The sequence below is a fragment of the Gallinula chloropus genome (genome assembly GCF_964237585.1).
Source record: "Gallinula chloropus genome assembly, chromosome: 6".
Classification (NCBI taxonomy): Eukaryota; Metazoa; Chordata; class Aves; order Gruiformes; family Rallidae; genus Gallinula; species Gallinula chloropus.
The window spans coordinates 10,391,097-10,405,349 of record NC_140091.1 but is presented as its reverse complement, the minus strand read 5'-3'; the positions used below and the strand labels follow the sequence as shown (position 1 = coordinate 10,405,349).

The window sequence follows — 14,253 nt, the reverse complement described above, 5'->3', positions numbered from 1 at the left end:
AGAGGAATAGGCTGCAGGTTGCACCAGGGAGGTTGGGATTGGCCTTTGCCGGAGTGGAACAAGGTTCCCCGGGGAAGGTGGGAAGTCACTGTCCCCAGAGCTGTTCAAAGCCATGCAGAGGTGGCACTCCGGGACAGGGTTTAGTGGGCACGGAGGGGCTTCCAACGCCAAAGACCCCGTGACTCTGCAGCCGCAGGGCCCTGCCGAGACTGCCAGCCCAGCCACCGCTGCAGGGCGCAGCGGGACGGTCCAGCGGCAGCTCCGGGGGGACAAGCGAGGAGCAAACGCCGCCTCCCCGCCGTGCCTAGGAGCTTGCCCCGCCAAGCCAGGGCCGGAGAGCCGCGATCGCCGCCGGCCCGTGGGGAGGGGCGGAGGGGAGCGCACTACAACTCCCAGGGTGCCTTGCGCGGCCGCCCGTCTCCCGGGAGACGCGCTCTTGTGTTGGGGGATTCCCGCCGGGCCTCCCATGGTACCCCGCGCCCGGGAGGGCTGTCAGAACTACCCTTCCCGTGATGCCCTGCGCGCCATGGAGGGGCGCGTGGCGGAGCGGCTCCGCGGCGCCCTGGGCCCCCTCGGTTTCGAGGTGCACGCCTTGAAGGTACTGCCGTTACGCGCGGTGACGTCACATCCCGGGGTTGGGGGGGGGTAGGGTGGTGTGACGGGATCCCAGAGCCGCCGGAACGTCCCCGGGGAGAGTCGTCCCCCCGCTCCCCGGCCCGGGCACCGCCGCCGCCAGCTCGGGAGGCTGCTTCCCGCCCGCGGCTGGCGCTGCTTTGCCGCCGCGCTCCCGGCTCCCGCCTCCAGCCCCGCCCGGGCTGCCCGCGCAGGCAGGACGTGCCCCCGCGGTAACGGCGGCGCCCGCCGTGCCTCTCGCGCGGCCGCCGGCAGGCGGCACTGCCCCCCGAGCCGGCGAACCGCCTGCGAACGACCGCGGGAGCGCAGAGATCCTCCTCCGGGTGCGGAGGGTGCCTCGGAGCTCCGCGCCTGGGGCTTGGCACAGCCGTCCCTGGGCTGGCGCTGGAAGTGCCGCCCAGGGGCCATGCTGCCGGGCGCGGGTTAGCGGGCAAGCGGAGAGGTCGGCGGAGTTGGCCCGGTGAGGAGGAAGAAGGGAGTGCTGTGCCTCGGCGCTGGCGGAGCGCCGGCTGAGCGAGCGCGCTGCGCGGGCCCTTTACGCCGGGCCCAGGCCGGTAAGGTCAGGAGAGTTAAATAAAACCGCATCTGGGCCGCCAGAGAGTAAAGTCCTCTGGAAAGCTTAAATTTTAATCTGCACGTAGAAGCACCTGGGTATTGAGGCGCAGGTTGCCTCATCCGTGTGTGTGAACGGCCCGCTGGTGCTCTGCTCTTCTGCCCGCTGAAGGGGACTCTCCTTTGCAAGGGGAGGCAGCAGCCTCTTCCACCAGGACTCAGAGGTTCCTCCTTCGCCCACTCCAGGGGTAATCAGCAATAAATCAGTCTGTGATATCAAATACAGTCAGTCTACAATAGCCAGACCTTCCCTTCCTTGGTGAATGCTGTATTTGTCACCTGAAACATTTGTATTTCCTGCTGTATTTGTCACCTGACAGAAAGTAGAGGGGAACAAGGCACCAAGAGAAGTGAAATCTCCAGAATTTGGAGAAGAATTTACTGCTGCTGTCCCAAAACTCAGCAGCAAAATTAGGGACAGAACCCAGATCAAAAAGACCGTAGCTACAAGAGGGAAGGAAACCTTACAGCCCTTTATCTTGTTCTAGATTTAATTCCCACAGCAGGTGTACTGACTGATGTAAACTGTGAAATCAGCAAACCTTGGAGTCATGTCTAACTTCTGGTAACATCTTCATTCTGCATCTTAAACAAGAGCCACAAAACTGATGCCACTTTGAGGTTGATGTAAGAACTTAGTTTTCAGGCTGTGTTTCCATATGGGCAGGTCTGGTGGCCGCTGCCAACTGTGAAGTCACTTTAGGATTCATTTCATCAACAGAGGCAAGGAGTATTTTGCATTTTCATTAGTCACATTACTTGACATCTCTCTGAATGTTAGACCTGGTCTTTATGAGATCCCAGGAGCGTGGGAGTCGTCAGAAGGTATGAAAGGGCTGATGCTATTGTGTAATACGTTAGCAGTGGAGTGCGGTGGATTTCAGCCGTTACCTCATGCTTGGCAGCTGCTGGTCTGAGCCCTGTGCCCCTGTCTTGTCTTCCCACAGCCCTGGCTTGATCCCTCATTTCTGGACTGTTACAACACATCCAGCCCTGAAAACATGCATCGGGATGTGGCTGGCTCACAATCAGTACAGCTGATGGTTCCAGGTGGTTCTAGCACTACTAGGAACTTCACATCCTTCACTTCCACACAAAAAGGTTTCCTGTTAAAGAGAGAAATTATATAACTTGTCACATGAGCAAAACAGAAGAAGAACCAGTTTCTTTCTGGCCAAAGCCAAGGAAAAAAAACCCCAACAATAAAACTGTAAAGCTTTATCTAGCTCAAAACATCTGATTTGCATTGTAAGACTGGTTGCTCATGCTTCCTTGTTTCAGAACAGAGGTGGATGAAGGGCAGTTTTGAACTGAATGCAGTGCATGGTTCTTATCTCTGGCTTCCAGCTCTCAGTACAGCTTCCAGAAACTGTAAATCCCAGTATGCAAAACAACTTGGTTGGCACCGATGGCACTAGGCAGGCTGCCTATCTAGGTTGCAAGTGAAGGTGGTTACACTTCTTCCCCCTTTTTTAAATTCCTGCATGCCCACTAGCAAAAGAGTGCTGTCCCTGTTTTAATGCAGATTTGTTTTTCTTTGCCAAAGGTTGGATGGTACAACGCAGTTCTCCAGCCAGCCTTTCATCTCCCATACCCAGATGACACGCTGGCTTTCGTGGTCCTCAGCACGCCTTCAATGTTTGACAAAGCCCTTAAACCTTTTGTGAACAAAGAACGGTTAAAAATAATCAGGGATCCTGTGGATCAGTGTGTCTCTCATCATTTATCATGCCTGAAGGAGGTAGGAACCTGAAATACCAATTCCTTTTATTGTTGTGGCATATAACTAGGTGGGTTGAGCAGCAGACAAAGCCTTCCAGGTTCCTGCCCTGGCTCGTTGTAAGGGTAAGGCATTATTCATGATAGTATGAGCAGCAACAGGCTGCTGACGTGCTTTACTTGCATCTCTGTCTCTGTGCTGCACAGTTGTAGTTGGGAAACCCAAGGTCACAGGGATGCTGTTGGATTTCAGCAGCAGGATGTGGAAATCTGCAGGCTTCACATGTGCCTGATTTGCTGGCATCCAGCACTTCTGTAGTGGCAAATTCTCTTCCAGGAGCCTGGGCTGATGTTTTCTAATCTTCCCAGAAATTCCCTGACCAGAAGGTGGACATCATCTTTGATTATGAGATCCTGCCAAGCCGAAAGCCCAAGTTCTTGGCGCAAACAGCTGCCCACGTTGCTGGAGCTGCATATTACTACCAAAGGAAAGATGTGAAGCTTGATCCTTGGGGGAAAAAGGTGAGGCAAAAACACAGTGTGGGAAGAGCCACCAAACTACAACCACTGAATTGTACTACTGTTGTTTACTCACTACTTCTTCCTACAGGACCTGGCCACGTATAGATGCATGAAGTGTTTCAGACAGGGATTGGAAGGGTCTAAAATTCTTCAGGGTGGTAGGGAGACACATACATGGAGATCTTGATCTTGTTAACCTCCTTAGGAGTATAAATTTCTGTATAAAAGATCACCTGTTGCTTGGAGCGTTATCAATATGGGGGGAAAAATGCACTGTGGTTAATTTCTGTGATAGATTCAGAAAGGGACCTCTCCCCACATTACAGGGTCGTGGATGTGGCAGTGCAAGAGAATGGGAATTAAATGCAGTGCTTCAGGCTACACATTCAGGAATGAGTTTTCCTTTCTTCTCTGTATAGCACTCCAACAGAGGGCTAGGAGCACAAGAAGTTGCATCAAAGCTTGATGCTTTGAACTAACCATTACTTGAGACAAAGTGAAACATCCTAGATCCTCCTTCTTTTCTTCCAGAAGATCTATGGTGTATGTATCCATCCCAAGTATGGCGGTTGGTTTGCTATCCGGGGTCTCCTCCTGTTCCCAGATATTCAGGTACCATTCATGGAACAGTCTGCCCCTGTCGACTGTGTGAGCACAGAGGAAAAAAGAATTGAGTTGCTGGAGCAATTTAATTTCCACTGGCAGGACAGCCACTACAGGGACATCATTGAAGTGAAGGAAAGGTACTCGGAGGAGCAAAAAGCCTACTTTGCCACTCCTCCAGCAGAGAGACTCAGACTGCTGGGGCTGACACAAGAAGCCCAGAGAAGCACATTTCACTGAGTAGTGTGACTCCATGGAGGGGCAGCTGGCAAGCAAAGTGTAACTCATCAGCACCTTGTTGTCCACCATGCTGAGGGAGGATAATACGGGGGGATGACAAATCCAGAGTGTGCAGCATCTCAGTCCAAACATCAGCTTCTCACAGTAAGGGGGAGTATTGCATCGTAGCACCTGCGGTCTGAGGAAGGTGGGAGCAGCCTGTTCTGAGCTGTTGCTGCTGATTTGGTGGATCTTTTTGGGAGTCTGGGAAGATCCTGATTCGCCTTTGGTTGGGAAAAGCTCAGACACCCTGACAACTGGAACACCCGTGCTGCTCGTTAGAAAAGTAATTTTTGTTTTCTCAAGAATTTCTTTCCAAGTTATTTGGTTTTATTCTCTGTAAAAATATTAATTTTCAGTCATTATACTCTGACTTTTTTCCTCTGAAGTCAGGGCAGATCCTTTTTTAGGTGTATCCAGCATTTTATTACTCTGTGTTGTAACTCTCTCCAGGAACTAGTTCAGTCTTTTCACTCTCACCTTCCTCAGAAAGATCTACCCTGTATTACTTCACTTGCACTGAAGCTGGATTAATTTAATTTAAAAAAAAAAAAAGTCTCTTAATGTCTCCTTAAGCTTCCAAAAGACAAATCTCCAGAAACTGTTTCACTGAGTAGTGTGGTCCTGTAGGTGCTGCAGGAGTGAAAACACATCAAACAGCAGCCGCCTCCTTAGGGTAGTTATGAAAGGGATGGTACAAAGGTCACTGCTTGAGCCTGTTGCTTCCTCCTCGCCCAGGGTCAGCTTCTCAGAAGAATGTGACGTCTTTAGGTCAATTTAAACACTTATCCATTGTAGGAAGCAGCTGACTATAATCTTTGGAAAGATGCTGAGTAATACCTGTGAGTGGAATTTTTTTACTCCTATTAAGAGAACTGACAGAAAAGGACAACTCTTGTGATATTTTCCTGAGGTAGATGAGGTTTGAATTTAAAATATTTTTCAATGCCATGCCAGCACACACCACAGTTTTACTACAATAGTTTCCTGTTGCACTTTCCCTGTGGGGGAGATCACGAACCTGCACACACATAGAAACCATTGCATGAAGCATTGTCTCACATACAGGTAACCAAGCAGAGAAAACAAAAAACCAGAAAATATTCATGACATCCATGTTACTTACGATGCTGGATTCAACGTTTTCGGACAGAAATGTGACAATTTTTTTAGATTACTTTGTCATGTTAGATTTGTTCAGAGGTTACAATGGCACCAGGAAGTAATTTCTCTTAGAGCACTTTGAGGCTCAGGCCTTATTAAAGTAATATATTAGAATACATTAAAAGAACATTTTGTGGGAGTTTTGTTACTTGACTGCAGTGCAGTGCTGCAAATCCCTAAGCACTTTTCTCCTTTCCTTGATGTGAACATGATGATGCAGGACTGAGCCTTCACTTTTTATTTTAAGTTGTGATTCTTCATACCTTTTGGAGACCCCAACACTAAGGTTGCCCTCACTGTAAGTTGCAGCTTAATACAATATTTCATATTTATATGCAAACTAAACATAATCAAAATTCAGCATAACAAGTTAGTTTGCCCATGACCAGACTAGAGTAGGGAGCACGTGCTCACTGGGTTTGTTCAGTGTATTTGCTGTTACAAGGAAGTCTTTCTTGCTTCCCATGCTTCGTTCACCACATCTGCCTAAGGCAGACACCTGACCTACTACTGTGTGACAGCAGTATTGCAATTATTACTTTTAGCAATAACAGAATTTGTTTAAATCACATTCTTTTGTTATAGAATTCCTTCTGGTTGAAATGCTGGTTGATGTTCCAGAACTTTCCAACTGTAATTTAACAGAGACTTGAGTTAATGGTTCGTATTACTACATATACAACATACTGTTCTCTTAGAATGATGAATACAGAATGGAATCCAATATTTCTTTTTACATTACGATTTAAAGTAAAATAATTTGCTATGTTGGGGTTGATTTCTTACAAATGTTTAGTATTTTGTCTTAGTTAATTTATTAAGCTGATTGCCATAGCCATTTCATTTCAATTTTTGTAATTTATTTCTCTTCACATGGTATTTTGGCTAATAAAATATACAAAATTGTAAGTTACCCTCAGGACTGAGTGTTTTTATTTAAACTATGCACAGATTAACTTGTGGACAGCAAGCATCTTAAAGTGAGATTTGAACACAGTGTTTTTAACATACTGAAAATAGTGAGGTAGCGAGATTTTTGTGTCTTACGTATTGAAAACAAAATAAAAAGTTAGTTATATCACTACAGGGTAGTAAAGTATTATGGCAGGCTCATCTGGGGTATAAAAAATATCAGCACATTAAAAATAATTCTAATGTTTATCTTCCCCAGGTCATTTCAGCAAGCGCATTTAATAGCGAGCACAGGACAATGCACTTTCATTTTGTCCTCTGTTCTTGCAGTAACAAAAGCTCAAATTGTCCAGCAATACTAACTGATATTTGAGGTCTTTTTCCTCAGTAATTTAGAGGTAATGCTGGAAGTACTGGAATCCTTATTTGCTAAGACATGTTAGCAAATACTGAGTCACAGTAAGGACGAATCTGCCTTCTTTGTGCTTCTGACAGTACAGTCATGTCAGGCAGAACCCAGTACAAATACTTAACGTATCCATTCCTGCTGCAGTAATTTTGGAGTGGATTGGACTGGCTCTAGTCATTCTTCTTTCCTCACTGGCTGGAGTGTAATGGTCTTTTGTCTTCTAAAACTGAAGCCTGAGAACCTGTTTGGCTTACCTCATCTCCTGGGACAAGATTAGACATGGTGAGGAACGGATCCTTCTTGGGTCCTGAGGCTTTGTCAAGACATTCTTATTTTCAGCACTGTCAGAGGTCAAACAAGTAATTGCAAATACTTGGATAAATTTAGTAGTTCAAGTATCACTTTTTAGATTTTTAGACAAGTAAGCTTTTCTCTAAATCCTAGTGAAGTGTATTTTTTCCTCAATATAAGCTAGAGGGTGATTATTCAGCAGCTGAACAATTAAAAAAAATAATTCAGTTTTAGCAATGAGATATTCAGTATATTTCAAGCTAATAAAATATTCTGAGGAGAATCAACAAATCTGTAATGTTTTCATACACATAACATTTACTCATCTTCAGTTAAAATTTCCCTTTTTTGACATCATTAACCTTAAAATAACTGAGGTTTTTGTTAAGATTAAATATGTTACAGAAAATACCAATTAAATGCATAGCACAGACTAACTGGGTGACAAGGAGCCATCACAATTATTGCCCAGAGAAAACACTGCTGAGAGTTTTTGGGTTTTTATGGTACAGTTAAATCACTTACATCTCAGTGGTGAAAAAATAACTACTAATGTTTCCTTGGGCTATGAAGGAGGAGTTTAACAAACTGAATTCCTGATTTTACCTTATTTCTTTGTCCTATAAAAAGGAGGTCATGTAACAATCCTGTCTTTCCCATGGAAGAATAGAGATTGTTTGCTGTATAAATCAGTGCTGGCACGTCAGTCAAAAATAGCCAGCCTTGAGAGCTTTGCATTCTTCTGGTTTTGTTGGGTTTTTCTAAGATGCCTTTGTTTTGTTTTTTTTAAGGGCTAGCTGGCTCTCCTCTGGGGTCAGAAGCATAATTGTACTCCTTCAGTGTAGTATAAATGGTCTTTTATCCATGACCAAAATTTTCATGGTGTAGCTATTATTTAACATGGGTTAAATTACTGAAAATGCACAGTGACTTGAATTGGACCCCCCAAAAATATTCACCTGAATGAAGAGTTCTGTATTTCTAAAGACAGGAAGTGGCAGCTACTGCTCAGCTCCACTGTGGTTATCAGCACTCTTTGTCCAGTTCTGTTCAATAAGTGTATTTTAAAAGTCAGCTTTGAATACTGACTCAAACAGCAACAGTTCCACAGTTCTTCCTCTGAGGGGAAGGGGGTTTTACCATCTACTGCAGGGGAGATCCAGCTGTACCTCTGCAGCCTTAATTTTCACGAATTCATCTATCAAAATGGGCAAATTCATGAGACTTTTTTTTGCTGTAAAGTTGGGTTCCTGTCATATCACATGTCCTGTGACAGACTATCCATCATGTTTGCTTCAGAAAGCAAACAGCACTTCCCTTCTAGGTGTTCAAGGGGGAAACAGAAAAACTAAGGAACACAAACATGCTTTCATTTTCTCTCTGCAGCTGAAAAAGCAGAGAGAGATGTTTGCATTCCTTAGAACAACAGTACTTCAGATGAAAAAATGGGAGTGGTGTGGGGTTTTTTTTCCATTAAGTAAAACACAATAATGGGAAATATGGGGGGAGTAAAGAAGTTATCATAGAATGAACAATCAGATGTTTTAGTGGAATGCCCAAAGTCTCTCCAGCAATATACCACACTCTGCGAAGTGTGATTATATATATATATATATATGTATAAAAGTATTTGAAATGGCTACTTCCTGAAAAAACAAACTACATAAATATAATGCATTAATATGACATCTAGAATGCATTTCTTATGTTATTTTTGTTTGTACATAATTCAGTGAGCAAGCAATTTTTATAACTGCTTATGTTTTATTTCCCCAAAACACTTCCTAGAGGAAGTTTTGAAAAAGAATTTGATGCTTTTTCTGTCTTCAAATTTTCTGCAAACCATAAATCTTTACACTAAGGTACTGTGGTTTGTTTCTTCCTTTTTTTTTTTCCCCCTCATGTAAAACAAAGCACAGGACAGGAGAATTCCTGTAATAAATTAAAGAGAGGAAGGGGTTTTGGAGTATTTTCTGCATTGAAAAATAACGTACAGATCTTAAGTTTATGCAGAGTCATTAGCTTATGAATGCACGAAAATCTCTTCTTCCTTTAAATAAGTTAGCTAGCTTTAGATTTTCATTTCATGTCACAACCCATTTGCCATTGTTGCTCTGACTAGTCTTCCCAAATCATTAACTATTGCTTCAATGTTTTTTAACAGGCTCTTCTTTCAAAATAGCAATAAAAATGAAAAAGAAATTCACCTTCTTTTTGTCAAAAGTTAATTTGATGAAATACATTCATTTTAAGTTAGATGTTTTTATTAAATGCAGATTAACGACTTTTTTCTCTCTTTATAAAGGGCATTAATCTCATTTGTCAGCAGAGATACTTTAAAAATTGCTGTAGAGTATGGAACATAAACATACTGGCTCACAGGTTCAGAGGACAATGCAATCTTAACTTCACGTGTGCTCATATGGTCAAATGACATCTCCCACAGACATTCCAAATTCAGGCACGTGTCCTGTAATACGTACAATGATTTAAGTTTCAGGTGAAAGAGCCAAGTTTCACCTTAAACTCCTCATCACTAGGTGTGGTGAGAGGAGGTTACCACAGGCACATCTGTTCAGGAACACTGCAAACAGCTCACAGAATGATGGCTCCTGTTCTCCTGCAGCCACGTCAGTACCTGTGTCACAGATTGATTATGCAGAGTTGTTCGATTAGCACAGCTCCGGCCTGTAAAGCCCCTCTGTCATATCATGCTCCTGTATTCCCTGAGCTGCTTACATTATACCAGTGTTACAGGTGAAGATGGAGACTAGGGACCTGATAGAAACACAGACACGCAGACAGCCAGAGTAAAATCCACTCTGACTGTGCATGAAAGGCAAATTCACCTGCTTTTTCTAGTATTAAAAACAGAAGCTAACCTATCCATGATGAAAAAGATACCTGCTATTGCTTTGACTTCCTAGTTCAGTGTTCTTTTTGTATGCAGCATTGATTTGTAGCAAAAAAAGACAGTGACAGCTGTAACACACTTTCTGAACTGATGCCCAAATTCACTGCATTCCTACTAGGACTGGACAGAGCCAACTACCCTCTGGCTTCACACTGGTCCTCTGCACATGCATCATTCCACGCTAAGCAAAGTAGAACCATGATGTTTAAGTCCTCTATCTGCCTAGCATGCAGAATATGTATTTACACAGACTTTCTATTTAATACTGAACATCAGACCCACTGCAAATTTCACAGAGGATATGTATTTTTCAAACTATTAATATGATAAACCCCATTATTTTAAAATACTCTTTACATGACTTGCTTTCATGTATAATATTACTAAAAGGTACGGTCATAGGGCTTATGTAAACACACTTTGCCAACCAAAGTGCATCATTTTGCAATACCTGAGATTTAAGCTATCTGCTTTTGTTCTTTGAACTGTATTGATTTGTTGGACAATCCAATAAACTATTAATCAAAGGCCTGATAAGAAGGCTGGAGCATTTGTTAAAAAAATAGAAGTTTTTTAAATTGAGTAACCTTAAAGAGTATTTTTGAAACCAGTGAGATACTAATTATGTAACAAAGCATCAATTTTTAAAACACTACTAATATTTTTCTTATAAACATCTAAAAATAAAAACACAGTTAATTTTTAACTAGCATACCCATAAAAGATGTACCACATCTAGTGAAGGTTACATTCCATATATGCCAAATATAAAAACCTTACATTGTGTATTCTGTGCTAAACATGTAATGTGTAGAATTTGTCTGAGGCTCCGTTTGGTATTACACACATGCAAAACAATTCTGTTGATGCTCTTGTACAAGTGCTATTCTCTTTGGAAACTTACAGGTATCTGTCACAACCATAAAGGAGTGAACAATCTTAATTTTAAATAATATATGAAGAATGTAATGTGTAGAAGATTAAGTTTCTTCCACTTTTACTCAGTCTTCAGTAAATTCAGAAAAATTGGTACCCAAAGCCATTGTCTGCAACAGTCAGTGAGCAGGACCTTTGCTGTTTATTTTAAAGCAAGATCACACCATCTGACAGGGCTGCTTCACCACAGCTGTTATGAAGTTTGCTCTTGTTAACTACTGTTCCATACAACTTTGAAATAATAATTAGAAACAGTTTTACAGATCTCACCAGATAAAAATCCCATATATATTTACATAATTACATCTACTATAGCTGTTTACCAGTGTCAACATCTAGCACTGCGTAGCTCAGCCCTCAAAACTAAATAAGCTTGGGGTTTTCTTTTAAATATAGCCAATTTCATTACCATGTGGTCAGTAGATGTCTGCTAGTACATTTGTTTCCATTGGCTTTTGAGAGGGATACAGTATCATAAGTTTCAGTAAAAATCTGTAAAAGATACATACAGGTAAAGTGATCCAAATAATTTTTCTGGGATTATTTTAGGACTGAAATTCCAAATGCTTGTAAAAATATTGTTTTGCAAAGGAGAAAGCTGGTTATATGAACCCCCACCAATCATAGCAATCAGTTACAAATAAACAGAAGAGAGACAATAAAATGAACTTGAGTTTCCCCTCATCTGACTACGAGTAAAATATTCTAAAAAAAAGAATTAATGATGATGAGGTTAATCTTAGAGTAAGCACCTAAACTAGAAAAAAAAGTGCACTCACTCACACAAAAAAACCCCATCCAAGGTTCTGTCCATTCTAAACAGCATCTTCGGAGAAAATCCCACTAAGCAGTACATGATACTGCAGCAGTCGTCAGTCTTACAAACAAAACTGAGAACTGCTGATGTGCTTCTACCTTACTGGGAAATATGTAGTATTTCATCAATCATGAAAGCAAAACCAGTTCATAACTGGGAATGCCAACACAATAGGCATCTCAGTACATGAAAAAAATGTTTCTCAAATAATGAGGATTATAGTTATTTAAGTGTCATAAAAATGGCACCAGTCTAAGATGTTGTAATACTAGGAGTGAGCTGTAAGCCCCAGAACACTTAATGGAAATTCCAAGCTACATCTGAACCAACAATTTAAGAAAAAAAAAAAACCAAACCAGAAAACCCCACCCTAGAGTCTTCTTCATTTGACAAAGTTGTGTTTTTTTCCTCATTTTCTGTGTTATATTCTCAGAAATGCTAAAATGACAGCACAGTAAACACTGCCATGAATGCCTCACATGACTGAAGAATTCTTTATATAAATATTTTAATTTCATTAATTCCTACAGTGAATCATTTGGTGCAAACATATAATACAGTCCCCAACCCACAGGTATTTTGTTTCTTGGCTGGTTAGAATTTCCACGTTGTTACCATTCACTGGTGACCACGATGTTCAAATACATACCGTTGGTGTCTCAGCATACCAACTCCAAGCAGACAGCTGCAGACCCATTGTAACCAAAATGTTTTTCTTAGTTCCAGAACCTTTTATAGATTAGTAGCTAATCAAGTGCCTATCAAGATTAGCCGCTTTTCAAAACAGAGAAACTAACACCTGAACACAATTATAGAAGCATAAGGGTTAGAAGGGATCTTGAGAGATCATTGGGTCCAACCCCCCTGCCAAAGCAGCTCCCCAGCTCATATTGCACAGATAGGCATCCGGGTGGGGCTGGAATTTCTCCAGAGATGGAGACTCCACCACCTCCCTGGGCAGCCTGTCCCAGGGCTCTGTCACCCTCACTGTGTAAAAGTTCTTCCACATGTTGGTGTGAAACTTCCTGTGCTCCAACTTGCAGCCATTGCCCCTTGTCCTGTCCCCAGACCACTGAAAAGGGGCTGGCTGATGCCCCCAGCATCCCAGCTCACAGCCTTTCCTCATAGGGGAGATGCTCCAGGCCCTTAATCATCTTCCTAGCCCTCTGCTGGACTCTTTCCAGGACAATTTTTAGTTATTTAAGCACCTTTCAACAGTAACCACTTTTTTGAAACAGAAAAACTAACATGTGAACACAATTATGACTCCTGGGACATTTAAAAGGTGGGGAAGATTTATATATATATATATAAATAAAAGAAGTCGTTGGTCAATACATCACTCAGAGCAGGCGTGAACGTGAGGAGGCACTGGCATTGAGGAGGGTCAATGCCAACAGCTAGTAAAACCTTCCTGCCAGAACTCGGGTCTCCGCAGGATCAGGATGCAAAGGAAATAACGCATCAAGCGAAACACGTTACCTCAGGGGAACTGGTTAAATAAACGGAGACAACGGGTATTTTTACGGGACGTCCCCACACCAGATCTCCCATGAGGGCAGCCCCGGCCGAACTCACTGCAGCCGCCAACGGTGAAGGTCGGCGGCCGCCGCTTCCCGCCTCACGGAGCGGAGCCCAGGCCGCGCCCCCAGGCCCCCGCTGCAGCCAATCCCCGGCCTTGGCGCGCACGGCGGGGGCGGGAGCAGCGGCGGTGGTTGGAAAAGCGCGGGCGGCGCAGCGCCTCGAATAGGAGCGCGCGAGGCCTGCTGCTGGCGCCCGGGCCCCGCCTCAGCTCGGGGCTACGCCGCCGCCAAGCCTGCGGCGAGCACACGAGACTTCACCCTGCCTTCCGGGAGGGAGCTCCGAGACCAGGGCAGGAGAGGAGCCCTTCATCCTCTACGACCTGGCAGGCGAGAGCACGGCCAGCAAGTCTGTTCACATTAAACGCATTGTTTAGGTTTGAACAGTGAATGCAGCTGGAGGATTTGAGAAAAGAGCATTTGTGCCAGGGTCTGGGCACAGAATGGCTTATTTACCACACCATCAGGAGTTGCCAGAACTTCATGTAGCATTTTATGTTGTAACAGCCCAGTCAAAACAAGTACAATTTTACTTCTGAATGCAACTTTGGTCCCATCCTCACAATAGGATTACAGGACTGTCCCCTCCAAAGAACTGCTCTAAAATGGATTACAACATTTCAAGGCTCATGAGTCCTACATTAGATTAGCTAATTCCTTTTGCTATGAAAGCAAGCTTGATAAACCAAGATAACGCTGTGCTCAGACATACTGATTAACATTCATTCACTTACCTTGAACCATATCCTGTTCTTATTCTCAATGCCACCCTAGAATGTTAACCCCACTTGTTACCTTAAGGAGATCAAGAAATTTTAAACATGAAGCAAAAGTGATCCAACTAGGCACCACTTTCACATAT

At 43.4% G+C, this 14,253-nt stretch overlaps 1 protein-coding gene across 1 annotated transcript; it reads left to right on the top strand.

Annotated features, from left to right (window-relative positions):
- Positions 1-526: 526 nt before the first annotated feature.
- MMACHC (metabolism of cobalamin associated C) lies at positions 527-4,329 on the top strand (the record flags this gene model as incomplete). The annotated part of the gene is made up of 4 exons (XM_084266194.1): positions 527-598; positions 2,792-2,986; positions 3,334-3,486; positions 4,018-4,329. 4 exons carry the CDS (start codon positions 527-529, stop codon positions 4,327-4,329), a joined length of 732 nt encoding a protein of 243 aa, XP_084122320.1.
- Positions 4,330-14,253: the final 9,924 nt, after the last annotated feature.